General features: G+C 40.1%; 1 protein-coding gene across 10 annotated transcripts in view; it reads right to left on the reverse strand.

Moving 5' to 3' along the window:
• Window positions 1–407: 407 nt before the first annotated feature.
• The window catches only part of rgs3a (regulator of G protein signaling 3a), a 119,383-nt gene continuing 96,723 nt past the window's right edge, over window positions 408–23,067 (reverse strand). For 8 of the 10 annotated variants that reach the window (XM_005459492.4, XM_025908953.1, XM_005459491.4 and 5 more), the window contains 5 exons: window positions 14,975–15,045; window positions 4,869–4,970; window positions 3,770–3,831; window positions 2,580–2,746; window positions 408–2,468 (listed from right to left, as the gene is read on the reverse strand). In XM_005459492.4, the coding sequence (XP_005459549.1) occupies window positions 2,268–2,468; window positions 2,580–2,746; window positions 3,770–3,831; window positions 4,869–4,970; window positions 14,975–15,045 (603 nt within the window). In that variant the 3' untranslated portion in view covers window positions 408–2,267. Of the gene's footprint in view, window positions 2,469–2,579; window positions 2,747–3,769; window positions 3,832–4,868; window positions 4,971–5,245; window positions 6,425–9,647; window positions 9,784–14,974; window positions 15,046–23,067 lie in introns of those variants that run through there. The other 2 variants (XM_005459497.4, XM_025908954.1) reach the window with 2 other exon arrangements.

Consider the following 23,067-nt stretch of genomic DNA (forward strand, 5'->3'; position numbering starts at 1 on the left):
CCAAAATTGCAACTTCCTTTCAAAAGACGTCTGGTGTGTGCTTGGACTAAGCCAGACTAAATGTCATCCAGTTTTTTTGCTCACCTAATATAATTATGTGCTGAGACTAGCTTCAAAAAGGCAAATGAATGCACTTTCCAAAATGTCAACACTTCCTTCGGGCAACTTCATGCTTAATGCATGTGTTTTGTTTCTCTAGGAGTGTGTGCGGGAGCTCACAGACCACCTGAAAGCACATCACATCACATCTCAGCATGTTTGTGACCAACACAGATAGGCATTAAAACAAAATAACATAAAAAAGAAAAAGAATCCACAGACAAGAGACATCTTATGTCATCAGTTGGTTGGTTTATTTATCATTAGCAATGACACCAAATGTACTCTACTGTTTTCACTTGCTATTATCGGAGATGCATTTTGAATTGTAAACAGTGATAATGATACTCCTTACAAGCAGTGTATGACCAGGGAAAAGAGCAGACTGTGCTCTCGCTCACCTAATTTTTTTTATTTTTTTTAAACAATACATGTCATCTTATAGTTTTGAGTCTCTCATATTTACATAGATACAGCCGGGTCCCACGTTCATCACCAGCAGGGACTTGTTTGGCTTTTTTTGTTTTTTTTTTTGTTTCATTTTTTTTAAATGTGCTATCACATATTTTTCTTAAAGAATTATATTTACAACCATATTGCCCCCCTCCCCCAGCTGCCTGCTGCCGGGGGGAGGGGAGAGTTAACACACAGTTAGAATCACTTGCTTAAACTACTTATGCTTCTTGAAAGTTTACGCTGTAAGTCAACCTTATAGCTCTAAGTTTTTTTTTCTCTTAACAAATAAAGTTAATACAGAGCTCAAGCTGTTCCGTCTTCCCCATTTAAAAAATGACCAAAGAAACAAACCAAATATCATATTAAAATAAAATAAAAAATAAAAAGAAACAATAAAATATTGCACTTAAAAGTTCAGGACAGCACTGGACCTGTTTGGTGGTTAAATAGAACAGTGAGAGCTTTCAGCTGAGTGCTTTGGAGGACGTGAGGGAGTCTGCAGAAGCATCCAGCAAGTTAATCTAAATAAATAGCAAACCTTTGTACATGTGAAGCTTTTTTTTTCCTCTGTGAAACGAGCAACCTCTCGTGTATTGCTCAGTATGAACGGGGGAGTGCATGTTGGAACCCTAAAGCATGTAAAAAAACCGTGTATAAAAACAGAAACAGAAAAGCACATAAACTAAGCAGTAACCTGTCATAGCAATGTCCTGAGAATGGTTCCTTGATTAGTCCAAAATGAGCTACAATGTTAAAGGAGATGTTTTTAATCTTCTTCCTCTTGGATTTTCCTTCCTTGTCGTAAACAGTCTATGGAGACGGGAAGCAAGTCGTCTTGTTTTTTTTTTGTGTGTTTGTAGATTTTAATGTCTTTTCATGTGAGAGAGACACATATTTGCGTTTCGTCACAGCTCCAGTCCTTTTACTACTTATGTGTCGTGTTCTTTGCCCGTCTTTGTCTTTGTGCTGAACACTCACGTCGTCTTTCCACAGTCTTATGAACGAACTAAGGTGAAAGCCATTTATAGAAGCTTCGAGCGGAAGCAGGGTTTAAACAGATGCGTGTGAAACCAGAGCAGCCGGTGGCTTTTCATTCAGACATCAGCTTGATTTTTCCTCCTCCGTCACAGAGTCTGATGAGAGAACGTGAAGGAAGAGGACGTCGCGTCGTACCGACAGCTTTGAAGTTGCTTCACAGAGAGAGACGTGATGGAGCAAAGGAGGGAAGTCTCAAAGGAAATAAAGGAAGGGGGTGGAAAAGTGATAAAACAGTACCGGACTGTCTTCGTGTCGCAGGGATTTCTTTTTTTTATGATGCAACTCCTCCTTTACTCCAGTACAACTGGACAAAAACACAAACAAATGGATTTTTTTCTTTGCTGACAATATGAATGAAAAAAGGAGAACGAAAATCAGTGATGAGACAAGCGTCCAGCTCCTGCTCCAGCCCTTGCTCATGGGCGTCTGCATCCATCCATCCACTCATCCACCCATAACTATGTAAACTACATTCCTTTGCAGTGCCATAAGTTTGCCGTGACCTCTCACACCACAACAGCAAATAATGAACAGACTGAAAGACGAAAATAAAAAATAAAGGCAGACAAAGAAGCGCACATCCCACCCACTCTACGTATAACTTTTCAAGTCTGGCCTCTTTTTTACTCTCATCATCTTTCTCTTCTCTTCATCTTCTTTTTTTTTCTAGTCTCTTATGACGAAGATGAAGTTGAAGTGGAGCTAGGCTTTTTTTGGTTGATTAAGTCCAAGTAGAGTTCAGAGCGCAGGAATCTGGGGTATGAGTCCTTCTCCATCAGCCCGTATATCCGCCTCTGAGCTAGGTCAAAGCAGGAGCGTGTCACATTCTGCAGGTTGTCCTTAGTGTGATCTCTAGTGTATGAATCCAGATTTACCTGCAGAGCCAAAATAAGTGAGAATAAGTCCAGGAATAAATGCATGTCTCCTTTACCGTTTTCAAGCCCTTTTTTCCAGGATCAACACAGGCTGCGTTCATTCTCACTCACCTCTTTACAAGACTGGATAGCGATGTATTCTGCAAATATTTTCTTGGCTTTTGAGGCCATCTTGGACTGCGACTTGATCTTCTTGTATTCCTCGCATGCTAGCCAAAATTCCAGATTCTCCTCGCTGAACTCTGTGCGCAGGAAAGCTCTGAATGCTGCCAGACCATCTGAGGGGAAAGCAGAGGGGTGGGAGGGGAAGGAGGAGAATAAACAAGGAGAGAGTTGACTAAAGTGCCATGGCAACCTCAAAGCTGAAGCCCTCCTCAGAGTTTCAGTGTCTAAAAATAACTCGGTGACGGCCTTTTGAGTCATGTGGTTGGAATAAAGTGAATCGTGAAAAAAAAGAGAACCTGAATACAGCAGCGCACATTCAACTGTTCAACGGCCTTTTAAGTGACATCACCCCTGTGACTCTGTAATTCCTTAATATTTGGGGCATGATGGCAATGCTGTTCCTGTGCACAAGCTGCGAATGAACAAAGAAGTGACTGTTTCAGTGTAAAAGGGGGGAAAAAAATAACTATGAGGCACTTTGGTCTTTTTTTTTTAAAGTTTTGGTCCTGTTAATGATTTAAGGAAGAAGGCATCCAGGAGAGAGAATAGCAGGAAACCTTGTCCTCCCACAGCTCCTGTCTGCACCTTTCCGTTCCCATGAATCACCCACGCTGATAAGCAGAGCCAATGCACGCAGTCATCTCTTACCTCATTCTGGTAAGCAGGAATGAGGTAAGAAGTGGAGGAGAGGAAATTAAAAGAGAGCGAATAAAGAGGCCAGCAAAACCGAATGACTAGCAGATGTAGCGCTGGCGTCGTGTCAGCTTTTGGCTTTTGTAAAAGAATCAGGAGCAGATTGTGGGTGATGAATTGTGGAAAACCTCAGAATAGCAGCACAAGAGCGGGATGCCTGTGTTGGTCTCACATTGTCATTCTGTCTCAATTATGAACAGTGTCTTTTGGGATTAGGAAAACTTGCTGAAAGCTGCACGTTTACATAAACAATGTGTATGTGTGTGCATAATGTATATGTCAGTAAGTGCATAGTTTCAGTGCTCATCTACTTCCCTCACCACCTTAAGAATGCACTCTGAGTCTAAAACCATGCTGCACTAAACTGCAATGTAAAACACAAGAATGTCAAACACATGAGACAAAAGTCAAGAGAAGAAAGGAAAAAAAATCCAGTCACTTACATTTGTGAGCCAGCAGCTTATCAAGCGAGTCCCCCCATTTGAGCGCTTCCTCTGGGGTGGGCCTGCAGATGAAAGCAGAGCGATTCTTTAACAAGCCCATTTCAGCCAGGTTTCTCATTGTGTGACCCATCCGCAGAACTTTGCTGGGCAGGTGAGAGGAAATGCAGATGCAGACACTTCCTCTATCTCTCTATCTCTCACTGCTTCCTTCCACTCTGTGTCTAGTCTCTCACATTCGGTTCTACCTTATGAATGGTCACAACAGCGAGTGCCATGAGTCTGCTCCACTGTAGTGGTGGGGGGAGGCTTTTATAGTTGCATTCAATGCAACTTGGAAGGCAGTGGAGGGGGGGGGAGTGGCTTCAGCCAGCCAATGAGGATGCGCTGCCTGGTTTAAGACCTCCTACTCATATCGGTATCTGTCTGCCCCCTGCTGCCTCTCATCCTTTTTTTTTTCCTTCTTTTTTTTGTATCCTGCAATGAAGTATGCCTTTTTAACGGCCAATCTTAGCCCACTGCAATCCACGTGTCAGGCCTTATTTGGGACAATATCTTAGTTTCATAGTATATTCTATTACCTCATCTGACTCGCCAACAAACTTTGTTGCATATTACACTTTTTTCTTGTTCTTACGTCTTTTAAGTAATGACACAAAGACAGATTAACTTCCTTTTTAAATCAGGCAGACCAGATAAGATGCACTGCCACATTTAATGTCAGTATCTGACTTTTTTTTTCAAGTCACAAAAACTATGATTATTATGGTTATATTAGCTATACCTTGAAGACATTGGGGATGGATATTTTCTGTGCCTAATGACGCCAAATGATCCACACAAATAAATATGAATCTACTCAACTGATGAATATAGTTCACAGAGAATTTAAAGAGCTGCATTATGCCATCCTTCCTTCTGGCATGCCAGCCTTACTCACACACTCTCCCATTCATTTAATTGATGCCAAACTGCAAGCACACTCCCATCTCTGCCCACATGTCTGTCTTCCAAGAGCCAGGTCATCACCAGTTGTGGTGAGATCCAGAAAACCGTCTGACACACACCCACAAGCACACGCTGTCAGGAAGTGGCCACTTACTTGACTGACTTCATAGATTTGTCTAACTTCCCGGCTGGGTTGCTTCCTGGGGACTCATTCCTCCTCCGCAGGAAAGCCAGCCGATTCTTCATGTCTTTGGCCCTGAGTTAAAGAAAGGTAGAAGAGAGGAGGAAGTGATGTGAAGTGAAGGAAGGAAGGAAGGAAGGAAGGGTAAGAAAATGAAATGAAGTGGATAGAGAAGGAAGACAAAAAAGGAGACATGGGAAGAAAGTTTGTTGAGTTTCCAAGTCCAAAATCCATAACTGAAACAATCCAACGCATGGAATCAGCAATTAAGCTCCACAGTGCTGTAAATCCAATCCATACAAAAGCAAACCAATCAAAAGCCAGAAAACAAGGAGGTAAGCATTATGTACATTCTAGTCTTCAGCCGGATATGTTGGTGTGATGGCACAGAATTCTCCAGCAGCAGATGTCAATTTCCTTTTTTCGCCGCTTCTTGTCAGCGCCTCTCGTGTCAATCTAATTTCTCTAACAGCCTTTCCTGTAGATGTGTCCCTGGCAGGTTCCTCGGCAGGGACTAAACGAATGTGGCAGAGAAGGAGGAGAGAGACTCAGTCCTCACTCCTCTGTTTCATCACGCCATTCTCCATGTGCCTTGAGGGGTTTCTGAGAGAAAACTGACCTAGGGCAAAGGCGCACGGTGACATCCCCAAGTGCTCTGCTGCTTTCATCCAGAAGCAGCACCCAACACCCTCCTGACCGCCCACCTCACCTGTTTCACCTTTCTCCAACCATCTTACACACAGAGACGCCCTGCTGCGCATGCGCCACTTCGAGTCTCAGATAAGGTAGTACACCAGTCCTCTGTACCCATGGGCCCCCCCAGCAGGATTCTGCGTATTCCCATAATCCCATGGTGCGTGTCCTGGCTTTTCCTGACCTGGAGCACGTGCTGCCTCATTGGGATGTGACCTCACTCAACACCCATTTCCTGAGTCCCTGCTTTTGATTTCCACTGTGGATTGACTGGCCTGCTAATAATGCAGCACAACGTTGTGCGCTGGGCTGGCTCTAATCACTGCAAACTGTCCCCCTGCCAACTGACAACCCCCCCAGGAGAGCATGCACACCCCAAATTAAGAAACAGGGCTTCCAGTTATAGACAGCTATCATTCAAACATGCACACACAGGAGGACGGAAGAGCCCGGCACTTGCGGATTAGCACAAATATAGCACGTGAATATTCATGGAGAGTAATAAAAGAACAGACACACAACCATTTCAAAGAACCCCTCTGCACCTGTGCCAGCTCCTGCCCACTTCACTGGAGCTTTCATGCCAGACAGGTGTTGGAAAACTCAAAGTCTCTACCAGTGTGTTTGCGTATATGTGTATGAAGGGATGAGGGGGCGAATTTTTGCAATGCTTAAAAGTAGCGCCGCGGCTACAGAGAACAAAGTTAGCTGCTGATTTGAGTTTTCCCAAAGGCTGCAGGACAGGTGAAGTAGAAACATGCCTGTACACATGTAACCACATGAGTGCACGAACGGTTGGCAAAATGCTAATCGCTCCTTTAAAATCAACATGAGTGTGACCACAAAAAAGGAGTATTTGCACTCTTCAGACTTATGGCTTCACATGGGGTGCTTGTGGGATAGTCCTGAAAGAATGAAACTGTAAAGAGCTGTAACCTGAAAAAGAAAGTGCTGATGAGATCTTTTATTTATTTATGTTTTTCTTGCTTTCATTATGTTTCTGGAAGATGTTTTGAGATGGTAATATTCCTGTTTTAGATTTTTTTTAAATTTTATTTTAGTTTGCAGCTGGGATGGGCTCTAGTCTCCCATGAGCCAGGACTGGATAAGCAGAAGGAAATAAATGGATCACAAGCTGCTTCACAGCACACAGTATTCTGATTTCAAGCAAATGAGCAGCAGAGAATTTCTTGTTGAAAAACTTCCTCGTTAGAAAAACTAACAGCATTAGTAGTGATTAATTTCAGCTTGAATAGATAATCAACCCTATATTTTTTTAAAATATAAGCACCAGCCCTTCTTGTCTAAAATCAGATGCAAATGAAAATTCTGGCTACTTTGCTGCATTCCCATTAACTTAGAACTTAGAAGTGCCCTGATGGAGAAATGCAGCCAGTCTTTGGTACAGTGAAATTAGCAGGAACTAAAAGGGCCTGTGTTTATCACTCTTCTGCTACTTTATACTTCCTTTAATGCTAAAATGGTGAAAAATGCAAATGTTCCATGAAAAAAGCACTGTAGCTGAGATATAGATCTAGAAAAATCCATGTGAGAGCCTTTTTTTTCAGGCCAGGTAACCGGGGAAATGGAAATATCTTTAAGAGAAAGTGACTCATCCAATGATTGAAATAGCACAAGCGCTCTGCATGAAACAAACTCAAATCCAGATGTTTAACTGCTGTACAGGGCGCTCTAACACGGCATCCTCGTGAACCGCTCGAGTCTGAAGGATATTACTGCTGGGAAAGAAAAAGAAAAACCTTGTGCTGTTAAATAAACTCGTAACATCAGGGCAGGGTTTATTAGATGGTTCTATATTTAGTTTGTACCCGAGGCAATTTACGTTTAAGCTGGGCATGTGTTAACATAAAGGAAAGCTCTGTCTTGCAAGTGCATGTGAGTTTAAAAAAAAAAGAAAAAGAAAAAAGAAAGGAGTGTTTTATAAGAGCCGAAAAATTCACTCTTCCCATCACAAAGCTGCTTTATGTATTTCTGTCTGGTTTTATACAAGCTGAGCCCATGTGTCAATAATGTGACAATGATGTCACAACAGCGAAAGGAAATGTATGTTTCTCTGCTGCCACCAAGTGGATGCCACTGGATACTGCACACCAAGCAGCTTACATCATCTTCTTAAATGATCTTTCCATCCATTTAAAAAAACAAACAAACAAACTCAAACATAATGCCAGCTGTGGAACAAGTGACACATATTACAAATCTCTATTTAAATCAACGCAACCTGGAGTGCATTAGCACTGCGTTTCTGTGCATGCCTTTCGGTAATTGCAGGAACTCTGCTGCTGCAGCCATGCAATAAATTGCCTGTGTGATTATTTGGTCAGTGGAAGTAAACACCACATCCACCACTTCCAAAAAGGCTTTCATAGTCCTGTTTTTCACTATCTTACAGAGCTAGATTAAGTGATTTGTGCGGATGACTCTTCACAGTCACATTAACGTAAATAATCACCCAAACAAAGGAAAAACATCCTGGTTAAAGCCCCTTTGAACCATTATCACACATAGAAAAAATAATAAAAGAGCAACATAAAAACATGAAGCAGTTGTAATACTGACAAAGCCTGCTGCTTCTCACATAAAAAGGCAGAAGAAAGTGCAGTTACATAATTTTACGTATCATTTTGTTCAGTCCTGGAGATGGAAAGTCTTCTTGTACTTGAGAAAAGTCACTTAACCATAATACTGTGCTGAACAGTTATCTATCCGCTGCTCTTTGTACCTCTGCTCTTTATGTGTTAATGGTACATACACAGTCGCAGTCCTCACAGCCTCTGACCTTGAGTACCTCTCTATTTAAAGTTCCTCTTTACTGCCTCTCTTGAGCTCTAAATCGGCCTTTAGTCCTTTTCCATATCTATGCTGCTGTTTTTGCTTTATTAAACACAGTGACCACTGCAAAAAGTGAGGCGCAGGTATAATGTGTACACACGCCATGCGCCTGCTTGCGTCTCTGCGAGAGAGAACACTTTTACGTGCTTGAGTGAAGGAGCAAGAGGTCTTTTGCGCTGCAATTATCTGCAGGTTTCCATGCTCTTTATTCCCTCTTTGCTTGGCTCACATTAGTCGTACTAATAGCACCCCCCTGGCTATTCCTGGTGTTCTTGAAAGTAGGCCGCACTCTCTGGGAAAGGCTCTTGCAGCACATGGGGAGACAGCTGTAGACAGACATATTGCAGAGCACAGTGTACCATATAAGCACAAGACAAATCCAATCCTCCACTTCATTGCAGTATACCGCTCACTACATTTATCATAATAACTGTGCTTAAACTTTTGTTAAGCCCATATTTGCGCAGGCTTGTTTACTCAAGGCCGTTTGCCTGTGAACTAGATGCTGGACATGACACACAAATAGCGCTGTGCTGGCACAAGTGCCTGTTTGTGTATGTGTGTGTGTGTCGCTATAATGGGTCAAGGGTTGTGTCAAAATAACTGAGATTTATGTGGGGAAATTGTAAGCACTTGCACTGTAGATTCTTCACTCACGAAACAGTGGTGTCCAGAAACACAAGCCACATTCATCAAGATAATAATCATGGGAATCGTAACCAACAGGAAGTAGCCCTTAAATATTCCTAGAAGAACAATGAAAAAGGGAATTGTCCTAAATTTTGTCTATAAATATAACACCATCACATCCACCATCTCCCTCAATCAAGGCTAAAAAAAGAGCTCTATTTCAGAGAAACTCACCTTCCTAGCCACAAAGACCACATGAGCAATCCTATTCCTGAAATCCAGGCTGCGTATATTAAGAAAAAGGGACAGCCTCAAGTTAGAAGTAAAAGCTGTTTCCTCCAAAATAGTCTCAGTCCTTCAGCCTCACGGGGGATTCTTTTCCCTCATTGTGACTGTCAAATGAGATCCATGTAGAGGTCAGATAGCTTCCTACCAGCCTAAGAGCAACAATCCAAGTGGGACTCAAACCAGCCCCTGCTCACACTTTTCTCAATCTCCCTGCTGATGTTTCTAATTCTCGTTAACAACATTCAAACCGCAGTTAAATCCACACACGCCCAACACAATTGCTCTTACCTTTCCAGGTATTTCTCTGAGAAATCAACCATCGTGTGAAGCATGGGTGCCAGCATGAAGGCAGTATGTACTGCATGTGAGTGTGTGTCAAAAGTCCAGGGCTCTGTTTGGCAATTACATTCCTCTAACCCCTGGGAGGCTCTGGTGGAGCTTTATATAGCCCTAAGGGTCTGGAGAAGGCGGACCCTGGGCTCACTCAATCCACATGGACTGTTTAAAGGCAGATTCCCTCAATTGGGGTTTGAGAGACTTGGACTACAATGGAAGAGGGTCTTCTGTACAAGGTGACGAGCTGCATCAGAGAAATTTGCTTAAAGACTTCTTTTCTCTTAGCATGGAGCTACAGTGGCCTCTCAGACTGTGTCACTTGGACCTAAAAACCGTGATAGTAGAAAACAGTTGCACACTTGCTGTCCTGTGTACTGGCTAATATAGACTAAATGTGGACAAGAAAGAAGAATGTGTGCAATCCCACAATGCTGTATGGAGTGCTATAACAGTAGCAGGACTCATACAGCAAAGCACTGACTGATCATGTACAACTAACAAGTATTCAGCACTGCAGTAGAGCTATCACTGCAGGAACCTTTAAACTGTAAATAGAGTTTCAAGGGTAATGGAAAATTGAGGTTTCATCACTTTAATGTACGATAAAAGAGCCCCAGACATGTAAATGTCTTTTTTTGTGGTCTTTGATGTGATTTATTAAGCGGAAATATATAGTTTAGTGTAATAATACATTATCTGCATAACTTGGACTGTTCTTCAAAAATAGGAACTTTAAGTAGTTAATCTCAGCAGTAAATTTGCAAGCGTGTCAGTGGACACTTGGCCAATTCTCACACCACAAAAAATGACTTGTACCTTGGCACCAATTACAGGGATACTAATCATTTTGCTGGAAACCGCTTTATCTGTATTATATTTCAGTGACGGCCAATCTCTATCCAGCAATACTAATGAGAACACTGCATATATTCAGTGTAAAATCTATACATAAGTCAGACAGAATGGCAGAAATGACCAGATGCTCATTTGCATTGTTTTTCCAATAACAGTTGCTGAGTATCTTTCTTCATTTTTGTGCCTTTTCCATGTGTGTGCATTTAGCATCTCTTTGAAGTGAAGCTGGATTACCAATTTGGTATTCTGATCCTGAACCTATCAACATGTATCAGATTTATGGATTTTATTGCTACTGGTTTGAAAGTGCTGTCACCATGCAGTGATCCATCGGCTGTGGAATAAAGATGCTAGAAAGAATGCTTATTCGAAGAAAGACCATATTTGTGTCTTTTTTACTATAAATGATGATCAAGCTAATTTAATATGCTTTTTCAAAGAAGAAAGATAAAGCTGTATAGATACATAAGCCATATGTAGACATAAGTATTAGGAACACCTTTACCTAATATGCTTTGGTATTGCTGCAAAAACAGCACTGATCAGCCAAGGCATGGACTCTGTAAGACCTCTAAAGGTCCCCTGTGGTATCTAGCACCTAGACGTTAGTAGCAGAAGTCCTGTGAATTGCGAGGCAGAGTCGCTGCAATCTAGACCTCTTGCTGCACATCACTCCCAACCATCTCTTCTCTGGTTCCTTGCCCAAAGAGACCCTTCTTAAAGTTTTAAATGGCTAATTCTTGGCATGATTTATCCATGTCAGATGTAATTTTTCCGCTTTACACTAATCTACATCTACTCGCTCAAGTGGCTCTCATGTTATTAATCAGTCTCCTACTTTCAAACGAAGTAATTTGATATTTAATTTCTTTCGAGCATGCTTATGCATCATATTTTAATCTATAGCATAGAGATTTTTGGTGAATTCTTATTAATGAGTAGATATTTCCCCTGCTACTGGTCTGCAGTGTGGCATATTGGTAAACGACTGGAAGTGGGTGAAAACTGTATATTCAACAAGAGGCTCGCATCACTGAAAATTTAGAGTCATCCTTATTTTACCGACTGATGGTGACAGAAGAGAGTTTCGTGACTGACTGAAATACAGTTTAAGAACAAAAAACTCTTTTGTTTTCATGCAACCTTCAACAGTGTCAGAACCATGCAGTAGCAATGCTACTTGCTTAGCCTCTAACACACACAGTATGAACCCACTTAAGCTGAAGGCCATGGCACCCAAGAAGAACAACATCCTTACATTAGAGCAAGGACAAAAGCAGAGACTGGTGCAAGATTAATCTCCGCATTTTGACATTTTGACAAATATTGTTTACTTAATGTGGCCCTAATGTCCCACCTTACATCTGAGAAAAATCAAGTACAAATCTTTTGGATTAATCGCAGCGTTTTGAGAATTATTACTTTTTAACTGTAATCATTTTTTTTTTTTACTTTCCTTGTATACTTTCCTTGATGCTTTAATATGTCAGTGTGATTGCTGGCCAGTGTAGAAGAGTTCAAACTTAAGAGATATGCTGCATGGATCTAGTTCTATGTATCGTTGCAATACTACAGTATAATATGAACTGCAAATAAATGAAGAGCGCTGCATTACATATTGATTAAAAAAATTACTGTACTTTATCACTGGCCTGTAGACCACGCTTCAATCTTGCACTTGCCTTGGCTGTGCCAGAAGACAGCATGTGTAGTATTAGATGACAAAGGTTTTTTGTACCTACTGCAGTCAATCAAGCTATCACATTTTTTTTCAACCAATCTGTTTAGGCACACATTGCTCAGTATTATGAGTTTGCTCCATGTTTGGGGTCTTGAATTGTAAAATAGGCACACCCGATCTATACTCACATTAAAAGTATATTTTATTCCATATTGTATTCTTTTCATGCCTGTTTTATTCAAACATTAAAGACAAGCTGAATAGGTTTGCAACAGCTGACAAACAGGCAACATACTCCAGACCACTGGGAAAAAAATAGCTGAGGAATTTTAATCACTTAATCTGCTCTTTAACTAAACACTACAAAAAAGTAACAGGCTCAAGGACAGCTACTGTTTTATTGTATCCAATGTAAGAAATGTGCTTTCATCTTTTCAAAGAGAACGACCAGCCGCTGAATCGCTGAGCCTTCAGCGCACACATCTTTCACGCCCATGTGCATTCCCAACATGTACACCTTACTTCTCACCTCAAAGAGAATATGAGACGCGCATATGGTTCCATACACCTCATTTACCGCTTCATTAAGCAGTAGATGAGCAGCATTACACTATGAGCTTTAACTTTTGTCTCTCAAAGTCTATAGCACATTTCTGTATTTGCAGGTCCGTGAACATGTAGATATTATGCGTGCAACATTAATTAGTCACATTTACACCCAAGAAGTACATCCACAGTTTTTCTATCTGCCTTAATTCATCTAAATTAAATTTTAAAATGACACTCGACATCTACTGGGTATTTGTCCTAACACTCTCAGTCGTCAATCCATCAATCCAGCCACACAAAGGGTGTGACTGGATTGATGGATTGTTTAATACATTCCATGCTACAGAGGGGTGTGAAATTGTACACTCTGTTGATTACATTAGCATTCAAAGGCTGGTGAATGAACAGGAGGGTTGCCATACTTGCTGTTTTTCTGCTGAGTTGGAAAACGTGTTGCCATGTGCTGATTTTTTTTTAATTCTTGGGAAAAGAAAAACATACATGGAAGTACAATATATGAGGTAAAAACAGAGTTTATACAATTCTACTGAGCTTGAACATCAATTATTCTTCAACATAGCATAAACTCTTCTGCAAGCTTTCTTGCCATTTCTTTAAGCAGTCTTTAGGAAAAGTTCTCCAGGCTTCTTCAAAAACATTCAAAGCTCTTTGTATGTTGGCTGCCTTTTGTTCAATTCTCTCACAAGATGATCCCACACTGCTTCAATAATGTTGAAGTCTGGGCTCTGGGGAGACCAATCCATGACTGATAATTGTTTTTTCCAGGTACATTTTTGCTCCATTAGCAATACGTTTGAGATGATTTCCATGCTGAAAAATTAAGCTGTTGCCATCCATACTTTTTCCATAAGGTATTGCATGGCTGATAAAAATCTGACTTTACTTTTGTGGGTTCATTATTCCATCAGTTTTGACAAGACCTCCAGCACCACTGGGTGAAATGCAGCCCCAAACCAAACCATGACAGAGCCTCCACCGTGTTTCCCAGATGGCTTTAGACACCTACTCTCCTGACCTCCTTTGTATACAATGACGACAGTTGGAATTAAAAATGATCAATGTTGGTTCATCTTTCCATAAAACCTATTGTCACTGATTTTTCAGCCCAGTTCTTAAAATTTGGCATACTTCAGCCTTTTCTCCCTGTTTTGCTTCCTTAAGAATGGCTTCTTGACGGCCAACTTCTGATGAGTTCTGATGAGGCTTTAATGAACAGTAGAAGGATCAACTGAAGGGCCAGGTGCATCTCTCAGGTCCTGCGTCAGGTCTTTGCTGAGCATGACTTTCAGATACTCTTCATCTGATACTGTTCTTTAGGCCTGCTTTGTTTGTCCTACACCTGCTGAGATATGCCAAGATTTTGGCTAGTAGCTATATGAAAATCACCTTGTTGCTGCAAAAATATGAATTTATCCCTGTCAGTTTTTGGCATTTTCTATAATTTTAACTAAAGAATTGGAAACAATTCAAGTGTCTGTGCAAAAGGTTACTTTGGTTCTTTCTAAAGATGTCTTTTCTGAGTAGACGCAACACTGGTTTATCCCTTGAATTAGGTGCCTTGTTTATCCTGATAATTCATAGGTCAACATTAGGTGGTTTAACAAACAGAAAACATTCCTCTGAAAATATGTCATGTTATTGAAAGGACTGGACTGAAGGTGAGTGAAAATGCAGCCAACATCTAAGGAAAAACCTCAAAAGACCTTCAGAAAGCCTGAAGAACTAATGCTCAAGATCATTTAAGAAAATAACAAGGAGGTCTAGCTCCTTGGAAGAAAAATATAAAGTAATAAAGGGTCTATCAAGCCTTTAATCTTGATTATGTACCAAAATGTCCACTGCATCGTACCAACTTTGAGTACTGGGAAAGCTTTAGGGCTACCATTGATTGGACATTTCTTTTGACACATCCAAGTGGAAACTCTGCATTTAATTGTCAGATCTGTGTTGTCATATCATTGAATTACCACTCAAATCGCTTTTCCTTCTCACACATAAATAAAGTCTGCATTTAAAATCTAAATAGCAATGCTCTGTTTTTCATCTATTGTCTTAATGTTGCACCAGGGTAATTGAGAAGAAAATCCTTACAGGTTTCTAAATGAGCAAACACACAACGGGACAACATACATGGAACACTATGGACATATCCATATATGATTTGAATACTCACAGGTTCTTAGATTTCTTCTTCTTGGTTCCTCCGGGGCCGACCTCGCAGCTACAGGGGGATCCGGCACTCAACTGAGGGGAGAGGAAGGAGAGGACACACTGCATCATCCACCCTCCACAGAGAAAGAGGGCCCTGCAGGCTCCTGCAGAGACTGTAGCGAGCTCCAACTACCTCCAATTGGTTATGACTACCCAATTGGCTAGGAAGCAAGTAAGTCCGTGGAGTGTCCTTATCAAAAGCAAGGCTAGTCCAGGTAACACATACAGCCAGCCTCCAAAATGGTTATTCCATAGCAGCAGTCCACATTGTAAATCCCACAGTGCTCTCTGAGGTGTGTGCCTGTATCTCACGGGTACACTTGGTGTTTGTCTGGGCATAACAAAGTAAGGAAATCTGTGAGAGTGGGAGAGTGTGAAAGACTACAGCTGTTGTTTCTGTTGGCCTCCAACTGTGCCCTAGGTTTGAAGTGTTGAGCCAAGACTCCGGGTTTCACATTACACGTTCTGCCAACCCACCATTTTGATTGGTTAAGGGAAAAAGGAAGTTGCTTCAGGGTGGAGAAGGGGTCAATCTCCACTAATCTGATGGTCTGAAACTGCCCCCATTGTATGTGTGAGTGAGGCTCTAAATAATGAGCCATTGTATTACAGCAATACACATCTGAGCTAGATACTGGCCAGCTGGTAACAGATGGCGTGTGTTTTCTATCTTTGAGGACCCCCAGCTTGCGTTTCAACCTTGAGAGTGAGAGCTTTTTCTGTTTTTCTTTGTTTTTTCTTTACAAATTTTGGCAGTCCCACAGTTCTTAAACATCTTGTGAAGCTTTTACTTTGGTGAAATAAAGAAATTCTTCTAGAAATGCAGCAACAAAATTAAGATATACTATTTGTATTTGTTTTTTTTTTTTGCCTACCATGAATTCTTTCGAGCCCATATTAGCTGTCAGACCTCAAGCCCACCACAGCAGCTGTTTCCTATCAATCGAGGAAGCTACACATTTTTTTGTCTCCTTCAAGCCTGTGCTAAATCAAAAGTTACAATTTAAACGAAATAGCTTTCCAGATCCTTAAACACTTCTGTCAAGGTTACTTAAAGGTTAAAAATGCAATAAACCAATTGGGTTCCTCAGTGGTATAACAGAAACATACTGGTGGTAGTGTTATTAAATGATTAGTTTCAAACTGTCTGTCCAGTTGCGTGCATACAGCTAGAATGGCTACATTGTGCTTGTACCGTTATTATTGTATTTAACAATAATGCGTAGTCTCAAGGGCAAACACTTCCTGCTTTATGCATCCTTCCACACTGAACCACCCTACATATACCAGCTGCCAAACTATATCCTGTCGTGCTTTTGCATTATTGTTTCTGCTCGAAGTTGAATAATGTATTGATCTACTGAAGTGACTGACAGCTCTAAACACTGCCAAAACAAGGCGGAGAAATACGCTCGATTTAACTTAACTGCTGTTGTACATCATTTTTCTAGCTGGTAGCTTATTCTGACATCCTCAGCTTTCTGTCAGCAGGACAGCACAGAAACTGCTGAAGCTGATGTGAGCGAGTACGTGTCAGTGCCTCCTTCCCTCAGAGCAGATTTGATACTACAGATTGCATAGCTTCTTTTTTTTTTTATCACCTTTAGTACCTGTGAGTGGATTTGTCTCCTCAAAGCCTCAGTTACAGATGGAACATGTCTCCTACACTCTTTTAATAACTCCTTCCTTTAACAAAGATTAAGGTTGTCACTGTGTGCAGTGCAGAGTGATGCACTCCAAGCATTCAGATTAAAGTCATAGTTGAATGTGAAAGGTGAGTGAGAATATGTTGCAGGAGATATCTAAAAATAAGCACAATCCAAGAGCAAAGACAAAATTGTGATGTGCGTCTGCGTAAGGCTTCATTTTATGGGCAAAATAAGAATATTGTATTTGGTTATGTAGACTGGGGCACTGATCGATTTCAACATCACAAAAACATGTTTTTAAATATTAAACTGACACTTAGTCAGAGTCTATCTTGATTGTTACTTCATGTCCATTTTGTTCAATGCCATTCAACATCTAATACCAGTAAACACCAGTGATGTTTACTCTGTGATAAGCAAAACTTACACAACAGAATCAAACTACAAACATAGTCCATGTATTATGTATTTATTTATTTAGTCTGGAAAGAGATTATGTCACTGAGGTTCATGGGAGAAACCAGAATCTAATCATTAATCTCAGAGTAACGGAACAACAGGGCAGCCCCAGTCTCCATAGAGCCATCAATGATGCTTCCCCCTGAAATTACAGGACACAACTGGAAAAAGACTCAGACTTTGCCCTCTTCAAAGAAACTTGTCCTCATGCCAGGTGATGTTTAACTAGACTACTGTTTCACCTAAATGAGTGCAGAGGGGTGTATATGTGATCTTTTGCTACAATCTGGATTTTTCATCCAAATACATGCCAACCCTTTAAATTAATTAGCACCTGCTGCTGAACATATCTGGAGAGGTAGTCTGCCTAAAACATTAATGTGGATGGCATCCAAGCTCAAACAGGGCTCACACATAGATCACAAAATAAAATATATTCTGACACCTGAAAATGATAAGTATTTTTCACCTCTTACCTCCCCTCTACACACACACGCGCGCACACATACACACACACATACAGAGTGCCAAACCTCCTGTCTACACCCAACAGCAGCACCGCAAATCAAGAAATATGGCTCTGTGATGTCAGTGGAAAGTTAGTTAGAAGGGAGGAGTGTCTTCAGTTGCAACACCATAATTTCACACAGGATAAAAATGCCCTTCTACCTTCCATTTAATTTCTATTCATGAGGGTGAGGGTGCAATCTACAGGAACATACTGACTAAACTCTACATAAGAGGAAGTCATTATGGGTTTCAACAAATTACTACTTGTCTACCTGAATATAAGTCTTTCATAGGAAAAAGCGTCAGAGCAACAGGGACGTTTATGACACCTATGTTTTAAATAAATGATACGCAAACATTTTTTATGAGGCCATGGTCCTGTCGTCCAGTGAAAAATATTACAGTTTGTTGATATAAGCTACCTGCAAACCTGTGGAATATTAGCACTAAGCACCATCTGACTTTATGTGTAATCCCCAAAGAGCCTAGCACTATCAATACAAAAAATTTAGTTTTGAGTAGTAAAAAAATGCAATATGAAAGCATTAAAAATGTATTCTTTACTATTATTTCTACTCTTCTTCTGTTTTGCTCCTTTTCCTCTTTGTTCCTTTTGATAGCCCAAGCCCAACTTCACACCCGCACACGGTACACACACATATACACACAACTGTGTGCCTGGCAATGGTCAGTGGAGCATAACAAAAGTATGAGGCTTTTCTAAAAATAGCCTTGGTGCGCGAGTCTCTGTGAGAACAAACTTAACTGAAGACAGCAAGAAAACACAGAATTAGCCAAAGACCACACGGCGAGATAGCCCCCTGACGCACGGGATGCACATGTTGGCACGCTGTTACGGATTGCAGGACAGCTGTGTAGATACAAAGTTTAACAGACTTCGTGACACATGTGCCTTTGGAGGCCATTGTGTGTACTTATATATGTATGCACGTGTGAAACAAATAACATAGGCAAACATGTTCTGGAGAGTTCTGAATAAGGTTTCAAATGTTCATAAAAAGACACCCATGCTCGTGGCATGTCTGCTCAGTAAACATCAAAGGAGAATATGTGTGTGCCACACTGGGACAAAAACTATTTGCCTTCAGTTCAATAAACTGTTCGTTCTTCAGCTCCACACCACCGACAAACACACTGTAAGAACAATATTATAAACACAGCTCAGAAGGATTCCTGACCCAGACTCAGCCCAGACTCCAAATCCGCCCCCAACCTAAAACCCTAGAGGTGAATAAATGAATCTTGGTCTTTGTGTATTTAAACTACTTTTTGGCTTTTCATGCCCTGCTGCTTTTTCTTCATCAGCCCTCCTCAGACTGCTTCCTTCCATTTCAGCCCCCTGTTTCTTTGTCTGTTTGACCACAAACTGACAAGCCAGTGTCTGAACAATCAACTCCAACTAGTAAAGCATTAGATTGGTGCTGCGTGTCAGAGTCTAGCTTCCTGGCATTGTGCGGCAGTGCTGCACAAGTGTTTATGTGGCATACCCCATTCACAGTGATCTAATGATGCTGTAAAAACCTTGCATCACTGCCCTGCTCTGAACCTGGTTTTCCAGAAGCTCTGATGCGAGTCAGCTTTGATAAGTAAACACAGTTTTCCCAACTGTACCGGTACTAAAATATTAGCGGTTTAGATAGCTGGGTGGTGTAGGCTTTAGGCTATAACAGCAACAAAAAAAAAAGATTCCCTGAAGATTAAAGTGTTATTTTTAAGCACATGAAAGCCACAGAATTCAGAAAAAAAGAGGACTTTTTTCACATGACTGTCTGCCTGATTCCAGACCAGTCTGCACAGTTTTCAATCTGGGTTGACTTTTATTGGTATAATCCTACTTGTGCATTCAAAACTTGTCATCTGAACACCAAAATGCAATCATGCAATGAATATAACATAACAGCTCAGAATTTATTTCTATCTTCAAGCCCTCATCTAAAATCACTCTATGAGCTGTTTTAGATTTCACTGTGATAACGTAGCAAAGCACAAAGCAGACAAAAGGAAAGGGCCAGGCATCAATAGCATGAGCTGCAAAATGCAAAATTACAGCATGCTTCTTTATATTACAAATTCATTCATTCATTAGCCTTCCTCATCTGGCAAGCAAAACGCTTGCTTCAGGGAACTGGAAAACTGGAAAAACGGTTTATGCAGTTTATGCAACTGGATAAAATTGCATATTAGGCATTTGGTTTTGTGGTTTTTGTTCTCCTGTTTCTTTGTTAAATGTGAGCTTTTGCCTTTTTTCCTTTATATACTGTTGTATTTTCTGGCAGCTATAAACAATCCATTGTTCCTTCAGTGGTCCTTGGAGAGAGCAGAGTTTGCTGTTTTTTGTCTCTAGTCACCTATTTTTTTCCAAGTCTCTGGCATAAATCTGTGCAGATACTTTCAAGGGCAAAAAAAATGGCCAAGATAATCATCAAACAAGCAGCCTGTGTCTGGTGATTTGCCTGGGTTATGAAAACCCGTTATGCAAATGGCCTATTATTACTTTTCAAAATAGAACCAGTGACGCACAATTATATTCATGCAAGTATATTAAAAAAACATCTATTGAAGATAGTTTCACATAAAGGTCCCTACTTAGTGTAAAGATGTATTTTCTAACTCCAGGACCTCCGCAGGAAAGTACTACTCGACAATTAGCTTTGCTTAATTTGAGGCAGACGACCGCATTTTATCACTCCGAATCATAATTATTTTTTTTAATTATCTCTCGTAGGTTTTCTCAGTAATTGTAGTGTAATATCAACACACACACTGAAAACAAATAATCTAAAACTAATCTAAATTCAATTAAAGAAATCATACTTGATAATTAGAGGTCAAAAATTATAATGAACACGCTTTGATTAAAATAATCATTTGGAATGTGCTTTGGCACTGCTATTAGACTATTTTTATCATTCCTTCATGTGCAACACAGGCTATTTGGCGAAAAGATATTATGAGGTAATCGTACATGTTAAATTTTATTTTACTTTTTTTTATCTCTGGAAGGGAAATCAGTGATTAGACACTGCATTGGACTTAAGGTGTAATAAAAGACAACTGGTTATGTTCCAAAACAATTATCTCTGCAAAAATTGTTGAAAAGTGTTTAAGTGGAAGAACTCAAAGTGACAACAGAGATGACATTGTATAGAGGGGTGATTCAGATCGTGTCCCATGTCAACTTTTCATTAAGTGAACATCCAATGCATTTTCAGAGTGAAAACTACCCTTAACTAAATAAAAGAGAAATGAACTAAATTCAGAGCATAAGGAAATTAGAGATCATTTCAGATTAAACACTAAAGTTAAATGTTACAACTGACAACATAGTGTTAAAAAAGATGAAGTCTTTAATTCTGGCATGTTAAACCATTTATATAGTTAACTTTGACTGGGTGACCTGTGTCTGAAGAGAAAAACAAGATAGAGAGAATATTGTAAACAATTATTCATATTCATAAACATGATGCTTTCAGTGCTTCTTTTGGTATGACATTTTCTTCCCACAGTTCTTTTATGGCTTGTATTAAAAGCTCTGAGAAAATATTTTTAGATGCCTCTATCATTCTTTATGCGTTATTATATAACTGCTTCAATTATTGTTTTTCCAGCTTCCTTTATAAATGATAGGAAATAATCTTGTGGTCTTCCCAGTGGCTGCATGATGTTTATCTGCATTCATCTGTCAGAATGTGTATATTTGTTGGTGTAACCGAATGGTAACATACACTCTAACACTCACGCACCCATACAGTACAATGGGACTACTACAATTATCAGAAATATCTCTGAATAAACTCAGTGACCAGCAGACAGGATACTGACTCATTCCTACTCTAACTACATTATGAAAGCGGTTACAATAGGTGCATTGTCTGAGTGTGTGCTTGTGCTTGTGTGTGTGAGTGAGGATGTCTGGGTATATTGAATGCTTGATCTGATTCTTCCCTGCCTCCTGTTATTCAGCACCTCTCCGGAGATGGCTGCTTCCTGCATTAGTACTTCCCATGTCATGGTATGTTAATGAACAATGCTAGGACAACGTCACTCTTTTGAGCTGCTCTGACAAGATGTCAGGTTACTGAGGCCTAGGACTGGTGCTACCCATTAAAATTTTATTGACATTTTCTGACCAGCAGATGACCTTTCTGCATGTAATTCTAAATGGCTGCAGCTACATATTTCTCCCCAAATCTGGCTGTTATACACAGACTGAAAAAGTAGGTCACTGATTCCTAATCAGAAGCAGCCACATCAGGAAGACTCACAGAATTAAAAAAAACAAAAAAAAACAAACACACACTGAGCTAATTATAAATAAGTATATAAGATATATATGTATATATACAGTAACCAAAGAGTTTCTCAGGTCAGAGTAATGTGATATTGTTCAACGCTAAAGTCAGTCAACAATTCAGTTATTAATTACAAAATTGAATTCAGAATTCAGACCTACAAGCAAGCAGCAACTAAAGGGGGCTGCAGTAATGACCTAGCTGTCATTGACTCCAAAGGCTTTTCATCCAAGTATTTTAAAAAAATCCTTATATTTAAATATGTTAGTTTGTCCAAATAACTTTGACCCTCTGAATGTATGTTTAAAATGGTCTGTAATTCCTAAATACTTCATGCAATTTTTTGTTAAATCCATTGACTTAAAGTTGAAAGTCTGCACTTCAATCATATTGATTGTTTGATTAAAAATCCACTGTGGTGGTACACAGAGGCAAAACTACAAAACTGTGTCTTTGAAGTGTATATTTTGTAAAATAATAAGCCTTTAGCCTTCAGTAGCAGTGCAGCTGCAGATAAAATCCACATTCGTCCATCTAGATTTTTCAACATATTATTTCAGGATATCTAATGAACAACGTGTCTCATAAAATCTCAGTTTCTCTTTGAATTACTTTAATAGCCAAAGTAAGGAAAACTAAAAAGTCATCATGCTGACCTTGTTCAGTCTGGTGACTTTTTTTCATGTTCCTTGTTTGATGAACATCCTGACATCTTTATTACTACTACTACTAAAGCTTCACAGCTAGGGTCAATATAGCAGTTACAGTCCTCAGCAATACAGACTGTTCAGATCATACTAAAGTGCATTTTGCAGATAAGCTGCACTTTTTATAACTAGAACGTTACATCCCTGATAAACAGAAGATTATTTACATCCTAAATAATTACCACTGTCTTGGAGCAAATACATTCTTTACCTTTAGTTTCAGTATAGTGTTTCCTTATCTATATGAGGGACCCAGATAACACTGTCCTATTGGCTTTATGTTGCATCACCGGGCTGGTGGTCAGTCTCGCTGATCATTACGGTCCTGAGCTCAGTGTGGTAACACATAGAGCAAGTGTGTTAGTGCTGTGAGTAGCAGGTGCTGCCTTGAATCTGTTATTAGCATTTTGTATTTTT

Source organism: Oreochromis niloticus, linkage group LG7 (assembly GCF_001858045.2).
Source record: "Oreochromis niloticus isolate F11D_XX linkage group LG7, O_niloticus_UMD_NMBU, whole genome shotgun sequence".
Classification (NCBI taxonomy): Eukaryota; Metazoa; Chordata; class Actinopteri; order Cichliformes; family Cichlidae; genus Oreochromis; species Oreochromis niloticus.